The 14494-nt window shown below is 43.5% G+C and overlaps 1 protein-coding gene and 1 long non-coding RNA gene across 9 annotated transcripts in view; one reads left to right on the plus strand and one right to left on the minus strand.

Moving 5' to 3' along the window:
- Positions 1-9063, plus strand: part of LOC135900072 (TOX high mobility group box family member 4-like) — a 761125-nt gene extending 752062 nt beyond the window's left edge. For all 8 annotated transcript variants that reach the window (XM_065429515.1, XM_065429516.1, XM_070526897.1 and 5 more), the window contains 4 exons: positions 1781-1996; positions 2896-3039; positions 4023-4204; positions 8159-9063. In XM_065429515.1, coding sequence (XP_065285587.1) covers positions 1781-1996; positions 2896-3039; positions 4023-4204; positions 8159-8222 — 606 coding nt within the window. In that variant the 3' untranslated portion in view covers positions 8223-9063. The remainder of the gene's footprint in view (positions 1-1780; positions 1997-2895; positions 3040-4022; positions 4205-8158) is intronic.
- Positions 9064-9204: 141 nt separating this feature from the next.
- Positions 9205-13757, minus strand: LOC135900075 (uncharacterized). Its single transcript, XR_010563787.2, has 3 exons — positions 12319-13757; positions 10169-10280; positions 9205-9526 (listed from the first exon to the last, which is right to left on the minus strand). It is a non-coding gene; the product is annotated as an uncharacterized lncRNA (long non-coding RNA).
- Positions 13758-14494: the final 737 nt, after the last annotated feature.

Below are 14494 nucleotides of genomic sequence, written 5' to 3' on the forward strand. Positions count from 1 at the left end.
GGAGGTTCCCATTGTTGATCCTGCCAAGTGAGAGATTCGTTCTGCAATGAGTTTTTTGCACGCCAAAGGGACTCCACCCGTGGATATTCATCGTCAGTTGACAGAGGTGTATGGCGACAAGTGTATGTCCGTTCAACACGTCCAAAAGTGGTGCAGAGAATTTAGTGCCGGTTGGAAGGAAGTCCACAATGGAAAATGGAGTGGAAGACAGTCAATTTCGGAGGCAGTTATTGAAATGGTCCAATGCGAAGTGCTTCAAAACAAGAGGATCACTGTTCATGAACCTATTTGAGATTCCTGGGAGTGCTTGCAGTACAGTGGAAAGAGCTTTGACTGAAAAACTGGGGTATCACAAGTATTGTACTCGATGGGTACCGTGGCTATTGACATCAAGCCACAAGGAAAAATGCTTTGACTGTGCTCGCGAGTTTGTTCAAGAGTGTCAAGAAGATAAGGAAGGATTGTTCGACTCCATTATTACGGGAGACGAAATGTGGGTGTTTCATTTCACTCCCAAAACGAAACAAAAATCTAAACAGTGGCATCACCCAGAGTCACCAGTCGCAAAGAAGTTCAAACAAACTTCTTCGGCTGGCATAGTCATGGCCAGTGTTTTTTGGGATCATAAGGGGATGCTGCTGAACAATTTCATGGAACGTGGGACAACAATCAACTCGGACAGTTATTGCGCAACACTAAGAAAACTCAGGCCAGCTATCCGGAACTGCTGGCAAAGACAACTGGCAGCCAGTATAACACTTCTTCACGACAATGCCCGACCTTACGTCTCCCGACATACCCAGGAACTTTTGACAAACTTTGGGTGGACTGTCATGCCTCACCCACCGTACAGTCCAGAACTCACACCTAGTGACTATCACTTGTTCCCTAAGCTAAAGGAATGTTTGAGTGGCCAATGCTTCCGGAGCGACAATGAAGTCAAAGAAGAGGGGAAACGCTTCCTCAACGAGTTGGCGGCGGAGTTCTTCGACATTGGGATACAGAAGTTGGAGCACCGTCTACAGAAATGCATTGAAAAAGATGGCGATTATGTAGAAAAATAGAGCAAAGTTTCATCTTTCCAATGATGTAAATTTCTATGTGAATAAACAATGTTGTCTATTTATAAAATTGATGGGAACCTTATATCTGGATCAACCCTCGTATTTAGTGCAAAATGCAGAAATGCTTGCCGCAGCATTACTTCCTTAAGTTAAGAGAATGAATTCTGGCAATGCCTGCAAGGTGACCACAGATTTGTAGAAAGAAAAGTTGGCATCCACCTGAATTCCATTGGGTGCCAACTTTCCCTTTGCGTTGAGCAAGTAGCTTCATCCTACTAATGTGTCAGGATCTGCATATATCATCTGATTTTTGTGTTATCATATTTATGTACATTGCAAACATCAAGCTGAAGCAACATTTGGTGCTAATTTGGATGTCAGCCCAATTTGATCGATAATCTAGTGCCACATTTTGCTTTCTTCTTGGTTGCCTCCGGTGAATTTTACATGATATGTTAGCGTCGGACTTACTGTTATAGTGTCACTGTATTAATTCAGGGTAGGAAGCTTTATAGCAGTGGTGGTCATAGCAGGGGTACTCTGGTTACATTAATATTCTTTAGCACAGGAGTCTCGACTTATTATTTTAAAGAATAACTCGGGTAGCGTGCACCATATATATATGGCACGATGGCACCATATAAATGCTCCTTTGTAATTGGGCACTATATGCTCCATAGAAATGGGAAGAAGACAGATTGATTACTTTGTGGCAGGCCGCTGCTGACCACTCGGACACGCTGTACACGAGTGGGCCTGTCAGTTCGTCAAGTGCAGTGCCCTCACCACCCCAGGGGAGCCTGTCACCCCTGCAGAAGAAGAGTCCGTTGCTGACCTCGCTCATGGAAGGGGGCTCCCCACATAATCAGTACATGGCCATGAGCCCGCCCCAGGGCATGCTTAATGCACAGCAGCAGGTATGGTCCAACATGGTAAGCACTCATTTTCTCAAACACCCTTTCTTGTGAAGTAGCTCTGTGGCCCAGTGCTTTTTTTAGTTCAGAGCGCTTGCGCTGTAATTGGCATAGCCTTTAATATAAGTCTTTAATTCATCACATTTTTCTTGTGTGTAAACATATTTTCTAAATCGCTATTTCATTATGAAATATAATTGTAGCTCACTGCAAGGTGTTGTGGGTAATGCGAAATTTCTGCCACTATGGTTTATTTGTACTCTTTCACTCTCTGGCTCGCTCGCTCGCTCATTCTCTCTTTATTTAACATAAGCCCCCTATGACCTTTATTCCAGAACATCATCTTTTTATTTATGAGCAGTCTCGTTTTTTTCCATGGAGCACAGATTTCTTTCTCTTTGAAATATGCAACACGGTGGTATGAAACAGAAGCACAGTTACTGATGTCATTTGTATTGTGTAAGGACTTCATTTGGCAGTGGCATATCCAGCAACAGCTGGCAACAGTGTTACATGAATAACACATTCTTGTGTATGTATTCTTGTGCTATCGGCAAGGCATTTATCGCAAGTAAAATGCATCACATGCAAAAGGCATTTGGGCAAAGGGAGAGAAAACACAGGCATGCACTGCCATGCATGTTTCTGCACTAAAAAAATCAATCAATCAAACAAACAAAAACTAGGACCAACCTTGTGAATTGCTACTCGTACAAAAGCAAGCGATCCACTTGCGATGCACGAAATGAAATAGAAATCCTTGATGAGCAATGGGACAGCGAGGAGGGAATCGGTATGGGGGCAGTTGGAATTGTCAGATTTTTTATGTGGAAGTCTTCAGTCGATTTACACATCAATTTGTGATTGTCAGGCACTGTTGCTGAATGGACATGCTGGTTCTGTGTTTTTCTAACTAGCATCCGATGGCACAGAGCCCCTCCATGATGCAGCAGCAGCCACCTCAGCAGACCATGATGCAACAGCACTCCCCACCCCAGCAGATGATGATGGCTTCTGCCTCCGTGGCCGCTTCATCCTACACTGCTGACCTGATGTCAGCGGTGAGTATATTTTAGATATTGAAACCCAACCCAAGGCTCTATGGCTGCCACTGTGTGCCATATTTTGAAGCCTTGTTTGTTTGTTTGCTAGCTCTTCTGCATGTTTGTTGCTCTAGAACTGCACAGTAATGCATTTTATTTTATTTTGGATTATTTTCTATTTCATTTATTTTTCTGTTGTCATCTTGGCTGAATCCTTCTTTTTTTATGTTTATGGGCTTGTATAGGTCTCTGATGTCTGTAAAAATTGGTTGCTTGAAAATGAGTTGGGCAATAGCTTTGCTGAACCTAATGACAAGCCCAGACTGACACTAAGAAATTGGACTCCTGCCTTGGAAAGCACTCGGATACATATACATTGGCATCTCGCTGTGCTGCAGGAAGATAAAACCCTCTTTATGGGGCTATCGTGGGGTAAAACCCTGTGCCAGCTTTTGAGCTGCAGTTATTAGGAATAATAGCTATGTATTGTTTCAATGAATATGTACTGTTGCCAGAACATTTCTGCAAATTGTGCTTGAACTGCAATAGTATTACTTAAATTGGCCACTGGTGTTTATTACGTAGGCTGCTATACCAACACAGCAGCCACTATCTCCGTTGTGTTCAGCACAGTATGTGGCATTATATTGTGAAAAATAAAGTTTCTGTAAAGTTTGTCCATCAATATAGTTTTACCTTTCAAAATCTGCACTGGAAGACTGAGAATGATGTCTTGTATGAACACTTCTGTTTTGTGTGCCTGCATTTCTTGTGGTTAAATGTAAACAAAAAGAGCATGCTCTTTGGTTCTTGCTAGTTGGGTGCCTGATGCATGTTTGCGTGCACGGGTGGGAGGAGGCGTGGCGCCGCTAGCCGCCCCTCATCACGTGGCTGACGCGTTGAGTGGAGCTGCTGCGGCGTGGACGGCTAGAAACCCCCGAGGCGCGTGTAGTCGTTGTGGCACGCCTGTTGAGGGGTGTTGCGCCGGTTGAAATCTGCAGCCTCCACCCTCGCTGTCCAGCCCAGCTTCCAGTGGTGGGGGCATGATGGACCAGCAGGGCCATATGCCTGGAGGAGCCTCCCACCAGCGATGCATCCGCAACGGCTGCCCCAACCCAGCCATTGAGTCGCATGACTGGGACCGAGAGTACTGCAGCAGCGAGTGTGTCGTCTCACACTGCAGGTGAGCACACCTTATGGAGACTGCTGTGTCTTCTTTGAGCCTTTGTACTCACAGAAAACACTTTGCCCATAAGCATTGCATGCAAGCACTTAGTGTAGCAATGATAGCATGACAAGCAAATATAGTGTGTGCAATGAGCCAAAGGCTAAACCAAAGTGTCAGTCGTTAGCAGAGTGGGTACACGAGGAGAGTAGGGCAGTTACAACCGCTAACTAAGTCAAGCTTGGTCATGGTGCATTATCCTATACATTGCATATTATGCAACAAAACTGGTGTATTTGTTGGCCAAAGTACATTTACAGCAAATTAAGTTTGGTTACTCACAACCAAAGTGGGCTAGGACTGAGAGCATTTCCTTGAGCTGTCAGAGGTTGCTCAACTTCCTTTGCCAAGACCTTTTATAAGCTACCTTAGCAGAAGGAGGACATTGTCACTTTGTTTATCTCCCTCATGATAAAGACAATCCTAATTAAATGAAGTTTGAGGCGGCCATATGACAGGGGTATTAGTTTCCGAGTGGTTTATGTCCATTATGCTAATGTCTCATTTGGAAGCAGAGTTGCATACTTCACTGCCATAGTTCTGCAGAAACTCGGATGAGTGAAGTAATTGCTGACATGCTGACATTTTTCAAGATGTAGTTTGTGTACAGGTCATCACAAAAGCATACCTGCCAACTCTCCGGTATTTTGCATAATGTTTACAAAAATGGGCTCATTCTTTCATTTTACGAAAGTTGCATCAAGTTTCCCGAAAAATTAATTCTGTTCATGAGAAAGTTTCACTCACCAGTCTTTTACCCGACCGTTGGAAATCTGCCAATGGCGAAAGGATGCCAGAGGGGTACTTGCTTAGAGCCATTTTCTATGGACAAGTTCCTTTAGCAGACAAAATAGGCACCAGTTTAGTCGCTAAGTAAGTAACCTTGATATAAAAAAAGACATTGTGCTGCTTGTCATTCTCCACTTTTCAAAGTTTGCTACTGCTTGTGTGCTACGTCTAAAGGTAAATCAATCATTCATGTGTGTATGCATCCCAAAGAAGGCAAGTGCTCAGGGAAGACATTTGAAGAATTCTTACTATTCCCTCTGTTGTACGCTTCCCTTGGCATCATGTCCGCTGGATTTTTATTAATTGTAAACTTTACAGCTTGACAGGCACGCAAAGGTGTGACAACTAAAATGCTTTAGTAAACCTCTTTAATGCATGCATTGTTGAACTGAAGGTGATTGTTGCTCGAAAATAATCACGAACTACCTTGTAATGCAAAATTTTCATAGCAAGCATGTGGTTCACTTTACATTTGATCAAAATTCCACAGCATAAACTGACATATTGTATGCATCGGCAAAAGTGTTATGTAAGACCTTGACATGCAAAGGCATCAGTGTGCAACTTGTGAAAGACAGGGTGACTTTTAAAATTGCCTGTCGTAGATAACATAATTTTAGTCCTTGAGCTGGATTATTTAGAGAGGCGGACAATAATTTCATGAGAAATTACGACACACATTCAACACAAGTCAAACACATGTGCGCCATCAAACTTGCCATCAAAATGCACTGTTGTTCCACTTACTTCTTTAACAAAATGTTCTTCTATGCATTGACGCACAAAAGTAACTAGGATGCTCCTGTATTTTGTTCCACACTTTGGGAAAGAATATCTTGAAACTGGTGTCACCCTGGAAATTCATTTCAAGTGGATACGTCTTGCAAGCTAACCAGTTACAATTTGTAAATTGTAATATGTGCCGTATATTAATTAATTAAACAGTTAATTATAGATTTTTGATAATTAGTTGAATATGTATTTTGATTTCTCGTGCTTGTAATGTCTGCCTCTTCAAATAATCCAGCTCACAAACAAAAATTATGCTATATGCCACAGGTGATTTTCAAAAATTCCATGCAACTTAAAAATGATCACCCTGTATAATTTATACGTGTTACTTTCGTGGTCATCATGGGCATTGGCAAGGCTTTGACTGCATTGGTTCAGTAGGAACTTTAGATACAGTTATTTGAACATTCACATGCATTGCAAAATTGTGAAATAAAAACAAAAAAAAAACATAAAGGACATAATGGCCACACCATGTTTTGCAAGAAAAAGTTGTCGAAGTAAACAGGCCATGTTTGTAATAAATTACCTAAAGCTCATTTGGTATAAGTTTAGTAGCTGTAGGGTCAATAGCTTTATATTTTTTCCAACTTGCCACTGTCACCACAGCAACAACTGATAACAGCAACAACTATAACATTGTGATGTTATAGCAATACCATTTCCGGCTGCAGTCGTTATCACCGAAAGGTACAAACTGTGAGAAATATTTTAAAGAAATAAAAGTGCATGTATTGTCACTTATCAGTGTTCATCTTTTTTAATACATTATTGTGCTTGTGCATTTTTCATGCAAAAGTGTTAAATTTTTCCTAGTGCTCTAGCAATGTTGCTCCGTTAGCCGGAGCTTCTATGTTAAAGTACTCATCTTGCACTTTTATGTAAGTTTGAATAATTTTGATTAGGTTTATTGTAATATAGAGGTCACATAGCATCAGTGTAAAAAAGCTGTAGATATGGGTGCATGTTTCTGTCGAGGGCTACTATGATTTTTGGTAGTTCTGTGCTGCTCCATTCACTTGATGAACTACAGTAAAAGCTCATTAATTTGAACTCGATTAATTAGAACAGTTAATTTGAACTGATGCCCTGGTCCCGGCACAGTTCTGTGTATCTCAATCGGGGAAAACTCCCGATAATTCAAACGGGTTGGTATCCACATAGGTTCATTCGAACTTGAAGCCTCTGGTTTAGAGCCTCTGGTTTACATGGCTTGTGCCATCTCTTTGTCTGAGGGTGCAGCTATATGACCGCAGTGAACAGCTGTTTCCATGGCGCATGCGCGCTCTCTGTCTTGCATGTGCCCGCGCAATTCGGGTAGCTTGCGCGCATGCTGGTGTGACAGCCATTACGCCTCCGCGGCAGCCGCCGCCGGCGCCATTGCTAGATGTTGCAGCATGTTATGTTGCAGCAGATTGCAGCGTCAGCGCTGGATGTTGCAGCACGTTATCTCTCGGCAGATTAGAATTCGAACACTGCACTGGAGCTCTTGGGCAAGCTGCAAGCGATGCTCATGGAGTCGCAACAGAAGAAACACAAGCAAATGCATATTACCAATTACTTTTCATTTTGATTGTGTAAATCCTGCCCTGCAAATAAACGCGTTTTGGAGCATAAATAATGTAATGTCAACATTAAGGCTCGCTGCTGACATAAATGCATGTCGGTGCTTGTTTCTGGCATATAACTGACTGATCAACTAATTTTGTTCGCTGTTGGACCTCCATGAACTTAATTTACGGAATCACCTGCCACAAATGTGTAGTTGCGCCTAATTCGCGATAATGAGTCCAGGGGTGGCTTCTTTGGGTTCTGTTCGCATATCGTGGCGTGATGGCTGTTCATTCTAGCGCCCGCCCACAAATTCAAACTCCGCTTAATTCAAACAATTTTATGGTCCCCTTTGAGTTCGAATTAACAATATTTTACTGTATATTGACTCAGTACCTGTTAGAGCTACCCACGCGGCCATTGAGTGCACGGACTTATCAGTTTAAAAGCATTCTGTGCTCATGTGGTACCAGCAGTTGACGTCTAAGGTATGCAGTGTTACTGTGATTGCATATTCAAGTATGCAATGAGCACACAAGCTGTAGAGCTCCATGCATAAGCTCCACAAGCTCCATGCAGTGTATCTCTTGTTTGGTGAACCCTGTCCACAAAGCAGCCATAAGAAGTAAATGCTAACACCCAGAGCTCTTGCTTTCTTGAATAAAAAACTCTTTTTAATAAACATTGGTTGAAGTAAAAGGTTGATCTTGCAGCACATGTACTTAGTAATAGGCACATCAGTGTGTTGCACTGTGTAAGAAATTGCTTTTCCTGTTTCAGAGATGTCTTCACAGCCTGGGTAGCACAACGGCAGGTTGCCAACACCAACACTTTTGTCAAGTAAACTGGGCCCATGGCACAGATCCAGATAACTGTGCTTGACAGCCTCCTATTTTTTTAAGAGAGAGATAAAGGGCCACTCTTATCCAGGTCTTGGCATCTGGTACCCTTTTTTTTTTTTAAACAGTTTCCTCAGCTTCAGGCAGCACTTTCTTTTTTGTGTGTGCTGCTGCTTGTTTTGTGTTTTGTTATGCTTTGTTGCAATCTGGCCATGGGAAAGGCTGATACACTAGTGTGTGGTTTCCTGTGTGTATAAACATTTGATAGTTCTATGTTTGTATAAAGTGGTCTCCTAGTAAATGCATTCCACATTGCTGCTACATCCTGCTACTGACTGGAGGGAAAGGTCTCCTGCTCCGTTCAGCCACTCTGCTCCTCGACCAACACACAGCTTGGTGCGCGAGTTGATGGCCAGGTGGCAAGCAGCGAGTGAGACTGCCATCCCAGTGCTGCAGAGACTGTGGACAGAAAAGTGTGCTTCATTATAGCATTAGCCAGCAGCCTGGGTACCTGTGTGACAGTGCTCCCATGCATAGCTGCAAGGAGAAGAGCAAGACAGAGCTGTGCTGCATGAACTAGAATTGGAAGTGGCAATTGGAAGTGCGTGGAGAGACACTCGCACCATCGCTGTTATCTGCTCATACTCGTGTGCAAAGGCTCTTATTATCCTGCTGTAACTGCTGCTACCTGTATAAGGCTGCTGACACCTGTTTGCTTCCTCCTTGTGCTTCCTACCTTCATTTCCGCCCTAGCTTCTGCATTGTGTTTTGTTTGATGAAGATGTTGTTTTATGAAATCCCATTTCCTGTGTTCAAACTAATAAAAATAAAAAGCCTGTTGTTGAATATTCTGTGTGAAAGGTAAAGATATGCCTGCCTGTGTAGTCCCCCCATTTCCCCCTCTAGTGAGTTGTGTGTCACATTTAATGCTGCAATGTCTAGATTCAGCCAAAGCTCTCGGCAACAAACCTGGTGGTCATGAACACGCTGCATCTTGCGTTTATTTTAACGCAATTGTGCGCATACCTTGCTTAACTGCTGTATCTAGACTTTGTTATATTTAGTGCAAGATGTGATCCTGGAACTTGTGCAGTACTGCTCTGGGTTGGAGGGAACTACTGCTTGGCATTACTTCTGCATCTTGTTCTGCTTGGTTCTTGTTCTTTCACCCTCTGGTTGGTGGGGCTAAGCAGGCGTTTGGTTGCCTGCTTGGCAGCCGCTGCTTTCTCGAGTGTGGTTGCTCATCCTGCAATTCTTGTTTCGCTTAGAGGGCTGTCGTCCATTTCTGTCTTGTCTTTTTGGGAACATCCTGTAAAATATGGTGTACATAACAGGCACATCAATCTGTTACAAAAACCTTATGTGAAGATATGTGGAATAGCGACTAGCATTTAATTTTGTATATGAACTGTACATGCCTAAGTACATGGAAATGTTTTATGGTGTGAAACCTTGCTAGAGCAACTGGGAAGAGGCTATTAAGCAGGTACCCGCAATGTGTTTGATGCGGCTAAGCGTTAATGCAGTATCAGGGTTTTGGAGGAAACAAGGAAGAACAAAGTATTTGATTTCCTTCTGTGAGGCTTGTTGCTTGTGCCGATCAATACTGTGATCAAGTCTGCTGATGCTGGCATGCAAACTTTTCTGCAAGAAATGGCAAAAGAATGAAAAGATAAGCAGCAGTAGGTTTTTATGGCATTGCATTCAGACCACACAAAAAAAGTTTGACAGATTCACACCTTAGCTAACAAAGTGAAAGTTACATGATGCATTGAGAGTATTAGTGTTAAGAGTGAGAGCAGTGTTCCATGATTACAAATGTCAGTTCTTGTACTGTTTTATTTAATCTAAATAAAGACATACTGGAACTCGACAAATGCGTTACACTAAATATATATTTTTTCACTTGCCCCAAAACATTTCAGTTATATTACAGTGGTACCTTGCTTACCTTTGAATGGCAGTTTATCTCAAAGCATGTGAGAGCCATGGGCATGAGCATTATCTTTGGAGTGGTGATATGTGGTGTTGGCAGGCTGACATAAAACGAAATGGAAACAATGCTGTAAGACAAAGTTAAATGTAATTAAGCATTTATGCCTGAAAGCTGAACCAAGAGAGCGAAAGCAGCAATTATGTATAATATTTGGTTGTATTATTGAGCTTTTCCTTTGGCATTAATTGAAACTAGGCAATTGAAGTCTGCAAGAAACCTAAGTGTGAGGCTGGTTGCAGGCTCAGTCATTCACTCAGTGAAAGAGTTGGGTGCTAGATGAGGGTGTGGGTAACAAAGATTATAGTGATGGATGGCGTTGCCATAAAATGTGAGAGGTACTATTTAGTGTAAATTAAGAAGTTCTAGTGTTCCATTCTCATCTCTTGGTCACAGCGCCATAATTTTTCAAGAAGGTTGAAGGATTGGAGGTCCCCAATTAATTTTAACTGCTGGGAATGGCCTTATGTTTACCATAATCTCTGCAAATGGCTTCCTTTACACTTTCTGTGCAGCAGCGTTGAACCTGGAAGTTGATGTTTAATATTAAAATTGATATACCTCTCTCAGGACAAATTTAACACTTTGAATAAATGAAACATGTTTGAGTTGTGGCACATCTCCTGCATGTTGCTGTATAATGATAATTACTGCATTCTGCAGGTAAAAGCAATGCTCACTGCCACTAGCTGAAGAAATGTGTACATAATTAAGATAGAATATACAGTATTCTCACTGTATATGATAAGGCAATTGAGCAGCCACGTGAATTACAAGATGCAATGCGATAAACATCAGATAATAGATGTCTTGGTTGCCATAGCTGAACAGTGGAAGCAAATGCCATGGTCTTGATCTCTGCATGTGAACTAAAATATTTTCCTCCAAGCTGCCACCATAGTCCTCATGACAATGAAGAAGGAAATACATGCACTTGATGCAAAAACAGCGACAGCACAATAATGTGTTTGGTACAGCTTGAAATAAGGTTAAAAATAGATAGATAGAAACTTTATTGAAATGGAAAAGATCTGAAGGAGGGGTGGTCGGAACCTCTCAGTCCAGGGCCCCAATGGCCTCTGCCACCTGCCTGACCTGGCTAATTAAGGACTTTTGTCCTGCCAGGCCGGAGCGGGCGAGCTGTGCCTCCCACTGCTCCATTGTGTTACTGGTATTTGGCCTATGAGGGTGCTTAATGCACTTCCAGGTTATATGTATTAGGGTAGGTGTGCCACCGCACCAAGGACAGTTGGCCCTATAACGAGTGGGATACATGGCATTTAGCAATTTTAAACGGGGGAATACCCCGGTCTGTATTTTACGCCAATCGGCGGCCTCTTACCCGCTGAGTTGTGGGTGAGGCGGCGGGTATTTTCTGCCGACTCCGCGCTGATGAGCAAGGATGTCTTTGGCATTTAAATTGGTGGAATTTTGTGAGGGATGGTGCGTGTGATTGGGGTTAGAAGAAGACGCCGTCGCTCGGTTAGTGAAGCCTCGAACTAACGCGTTAGCCTTTTCGTTCCCCTGCACCCCCGCGTGGCTCGGGCACCAGAGTAGGCGACGATGGTGGTTGAAGGATTTGGGGATTATCGCGACGCTAGCCGCAGTCACGTGCCCCTTGAGAAACATGCGACATGTCTCCTGGGAGTCCGTGACCACGACCGAGTCCCTTTGCGAACTCTCCCCGTGAGCGAGTGCGATCGCCACTGCTAATATTTCAGCCGAGGTGGGGGATCCTGCCGTGGCCGACGCGGTAATTCGCTGTTGGCTGATCGCGTTCACGACTGCCAGGGCGTACCTCCTTTGGTAGCGCTGTAAAATCTCTTTTACAGAGTAAGTTGCAGACACCTTAAAAACTCTACTGAAGGCACAAACCTTGCCTTCCTTGCACTTGAAATTCTATTTCCACGTTCTTTTTTTCTACTGCTAAGGTTCCTTTGAGATCTACATTTACCGTATTTACACGATTGTAAGTCTACCTATTTTCTAAAATTTTAAAATCTGAAGTGTGTGTGTGTGTTGGGGGGGGGGGGGGGTCGACTTACGAAACCAAGACATGGCACCGCAAAGAAAGCGAGACCAACGAGATATCAAGGGAGTATGCTTACTCTACGGCCCGAGCCGTAGCTTTCCGCCATCCCGCGCGTTTGTTCGCATTTTTTGGAAGGGTATTTCAACATTTTTGAGAGTTTTACAGCGAACACAGCACTCATGGGGGGTGTCGGTAGTTCATGGAAGTGCCGCTGTTCCATTTGCGGCGGCACCCTCAGAACAGCGGCGCTTGCGGGGAGTATCGATAGTTCATGGAAGTGCCGCTGTTCCATTTGCGGCTGCACCCTCAGAACAGCGGCGCTTGCGGGGAGTATTGATAGTTCATGGAAGTGCCGCTGTTCCATTTGCGGAGGCACCCTCAGAACAGCGGCGCTTGCGGGGGAGTATCGATAGTTCATGGAAGAGCCGACACCGCTCACGTGTTTCTTTTTTCCTGTAGCTCTTTAGCACAGAGAAATGAATTCCTTTCTCTATGTCTTTAGTTTCATGCGTTGGATTTGACTGCTGGCCACGTGTTACTTCCGTGCTTCCTCAGTCGTCATGAGTGCTCGGAGTCCACCAAACATTCGGCAATATGATTCGGCGCTCGTTCACAGCAGCGTTCAAGAGGGCTGCCATCCTTTGCGCTGAAGAAACAAATGACTGCGCAGCGGGCCGCAAGTTTGATGTTTTTTAATGGATGGTGCGAGAATGGCAACTGCAGCGAAGCAAAATTTTCACCTGTGACGGCAAGCGGAAAGGTTTCCGCGGGCCGGAGTCGGGACGCTTTCCGGAGCTGGAGGCCCAGCTTGCGGCGTACTACACCGCTGATATGTGTGATCGGTCCCTGCCAGTGACGCACGACGTGGTCATGACACAAGCCTGGATCTTCGCATTTTGAGGACCTTCTCCGCCGTGAGTACGAGTCGCTGGCGGCAGGAGAGCCTCCCTGACGGCTGTGTGTGGTTGGGTGCTTTCGGCGTGGACTTATGTATGCAAACGCACTTATGCATGCAAATGCGGAATTTCGCTGGACGACGACGTGCTGTGGGACCGTAGCGGCAGTGACGATGGCAGTACTAGTGAGGACGAGTAGTCCAGTGACCATGCCAACTACTAATAAATTTTCGTTGTGGAATGTGCCCGTGGGTATGCCATTCTTTTTTACAGGTGCATATTGAAGAACCCTAGGTGGTCAGAAGTAATCCAGAGCCCTCCACTACGGTGTCCCTCATAACTCACTGTGCAGTTTCTGGATGTTAAACCCTGCAATTTATATTTTTAACACCCACTCAGTGTTGTCAAATTTTTTGTGCAGATGTTGCTAAACGCGGACAAAAAAGTTGTTAAATTTCTGCTAAATTTTGCCTCAAGTTTGCTAAAATTGTTGTTAAAACTGTCATGCGTATTTGCAATAATGTAGGTGTTTTGGAACACTATAACGTAAGCAAACATTGCGTGAATCATCTACTGAAGCATTTCATGCTTGTATAGTGTTTGTGCAGGTGAAGAATAAATATTAGTGTATCGAACTTTTAATTTACTCATATATATGCATAACAATGGATGAGGTAAGCTGAAATATTGCATTTACCTTCACATCGTAAGGTTATAAAGCTAGGATTATTTTAAAAATACATGCAGGAACTCCTCAGGGAGTTGTCTAGATATGCGTAAGCATTGTGCCACTTGCTCATATCCATGCCACCTGGTTTCATTATCAATGTTATGAATCTTGATCCGACCAGTATGAACCCTTAGCAGTCGTTATCAATCTTACCCGACTAGATCTGACCTTATCAACCCTTATTGCTTGTTATCAACCTTATTGGACTCTATCCGATCCTTATCATCCATTATCTCCTTATCAACCTTATTGGACATGAATCGGACCCTTGTCAACTCTTATCGGTGCTTATTAACATTATCAGAATTGATCCAACCATTATAATCCCTTATCGTTCTTTAGCACCTGATCCATCCACGCTGAACCATAATCAACAGTGATGTGACCCATATAACCCTTCATCATGCCTTATTATCCTTAGCAACTCATTGACTGCTTATCTGTGTTGCGCGACATAAAGCGCATGAGTCCTCATAGATGGTGGCGTTACGGTCGGTGAAGGAACGCCCCAACTAAAGGCGCATCCTGCAACCACCAAAACACAATGGGGATGTGGCGTGTTTGGCATTAAATTTTTGCAAAATTGGAACTTTCCTGATGTCTACAATGCACCAAGTCAGCTCGAC

Source organism: Dermacentor albipictus, chromosome 1 (assembly GCF_038994185.2).
Source record: "Dermacentor albipictus isolate Rhodes 1998 colony chromosome 1, USDA_Dalb.pri_finalv2, whole genome shotgun sequence".
Taxonomy (NCBI): Eukaryota; Metazoa; Arthropoda; class Arachnida; order Ixodida; family Ixodidae; genus Dermacentor; species Dermacentor albipictus.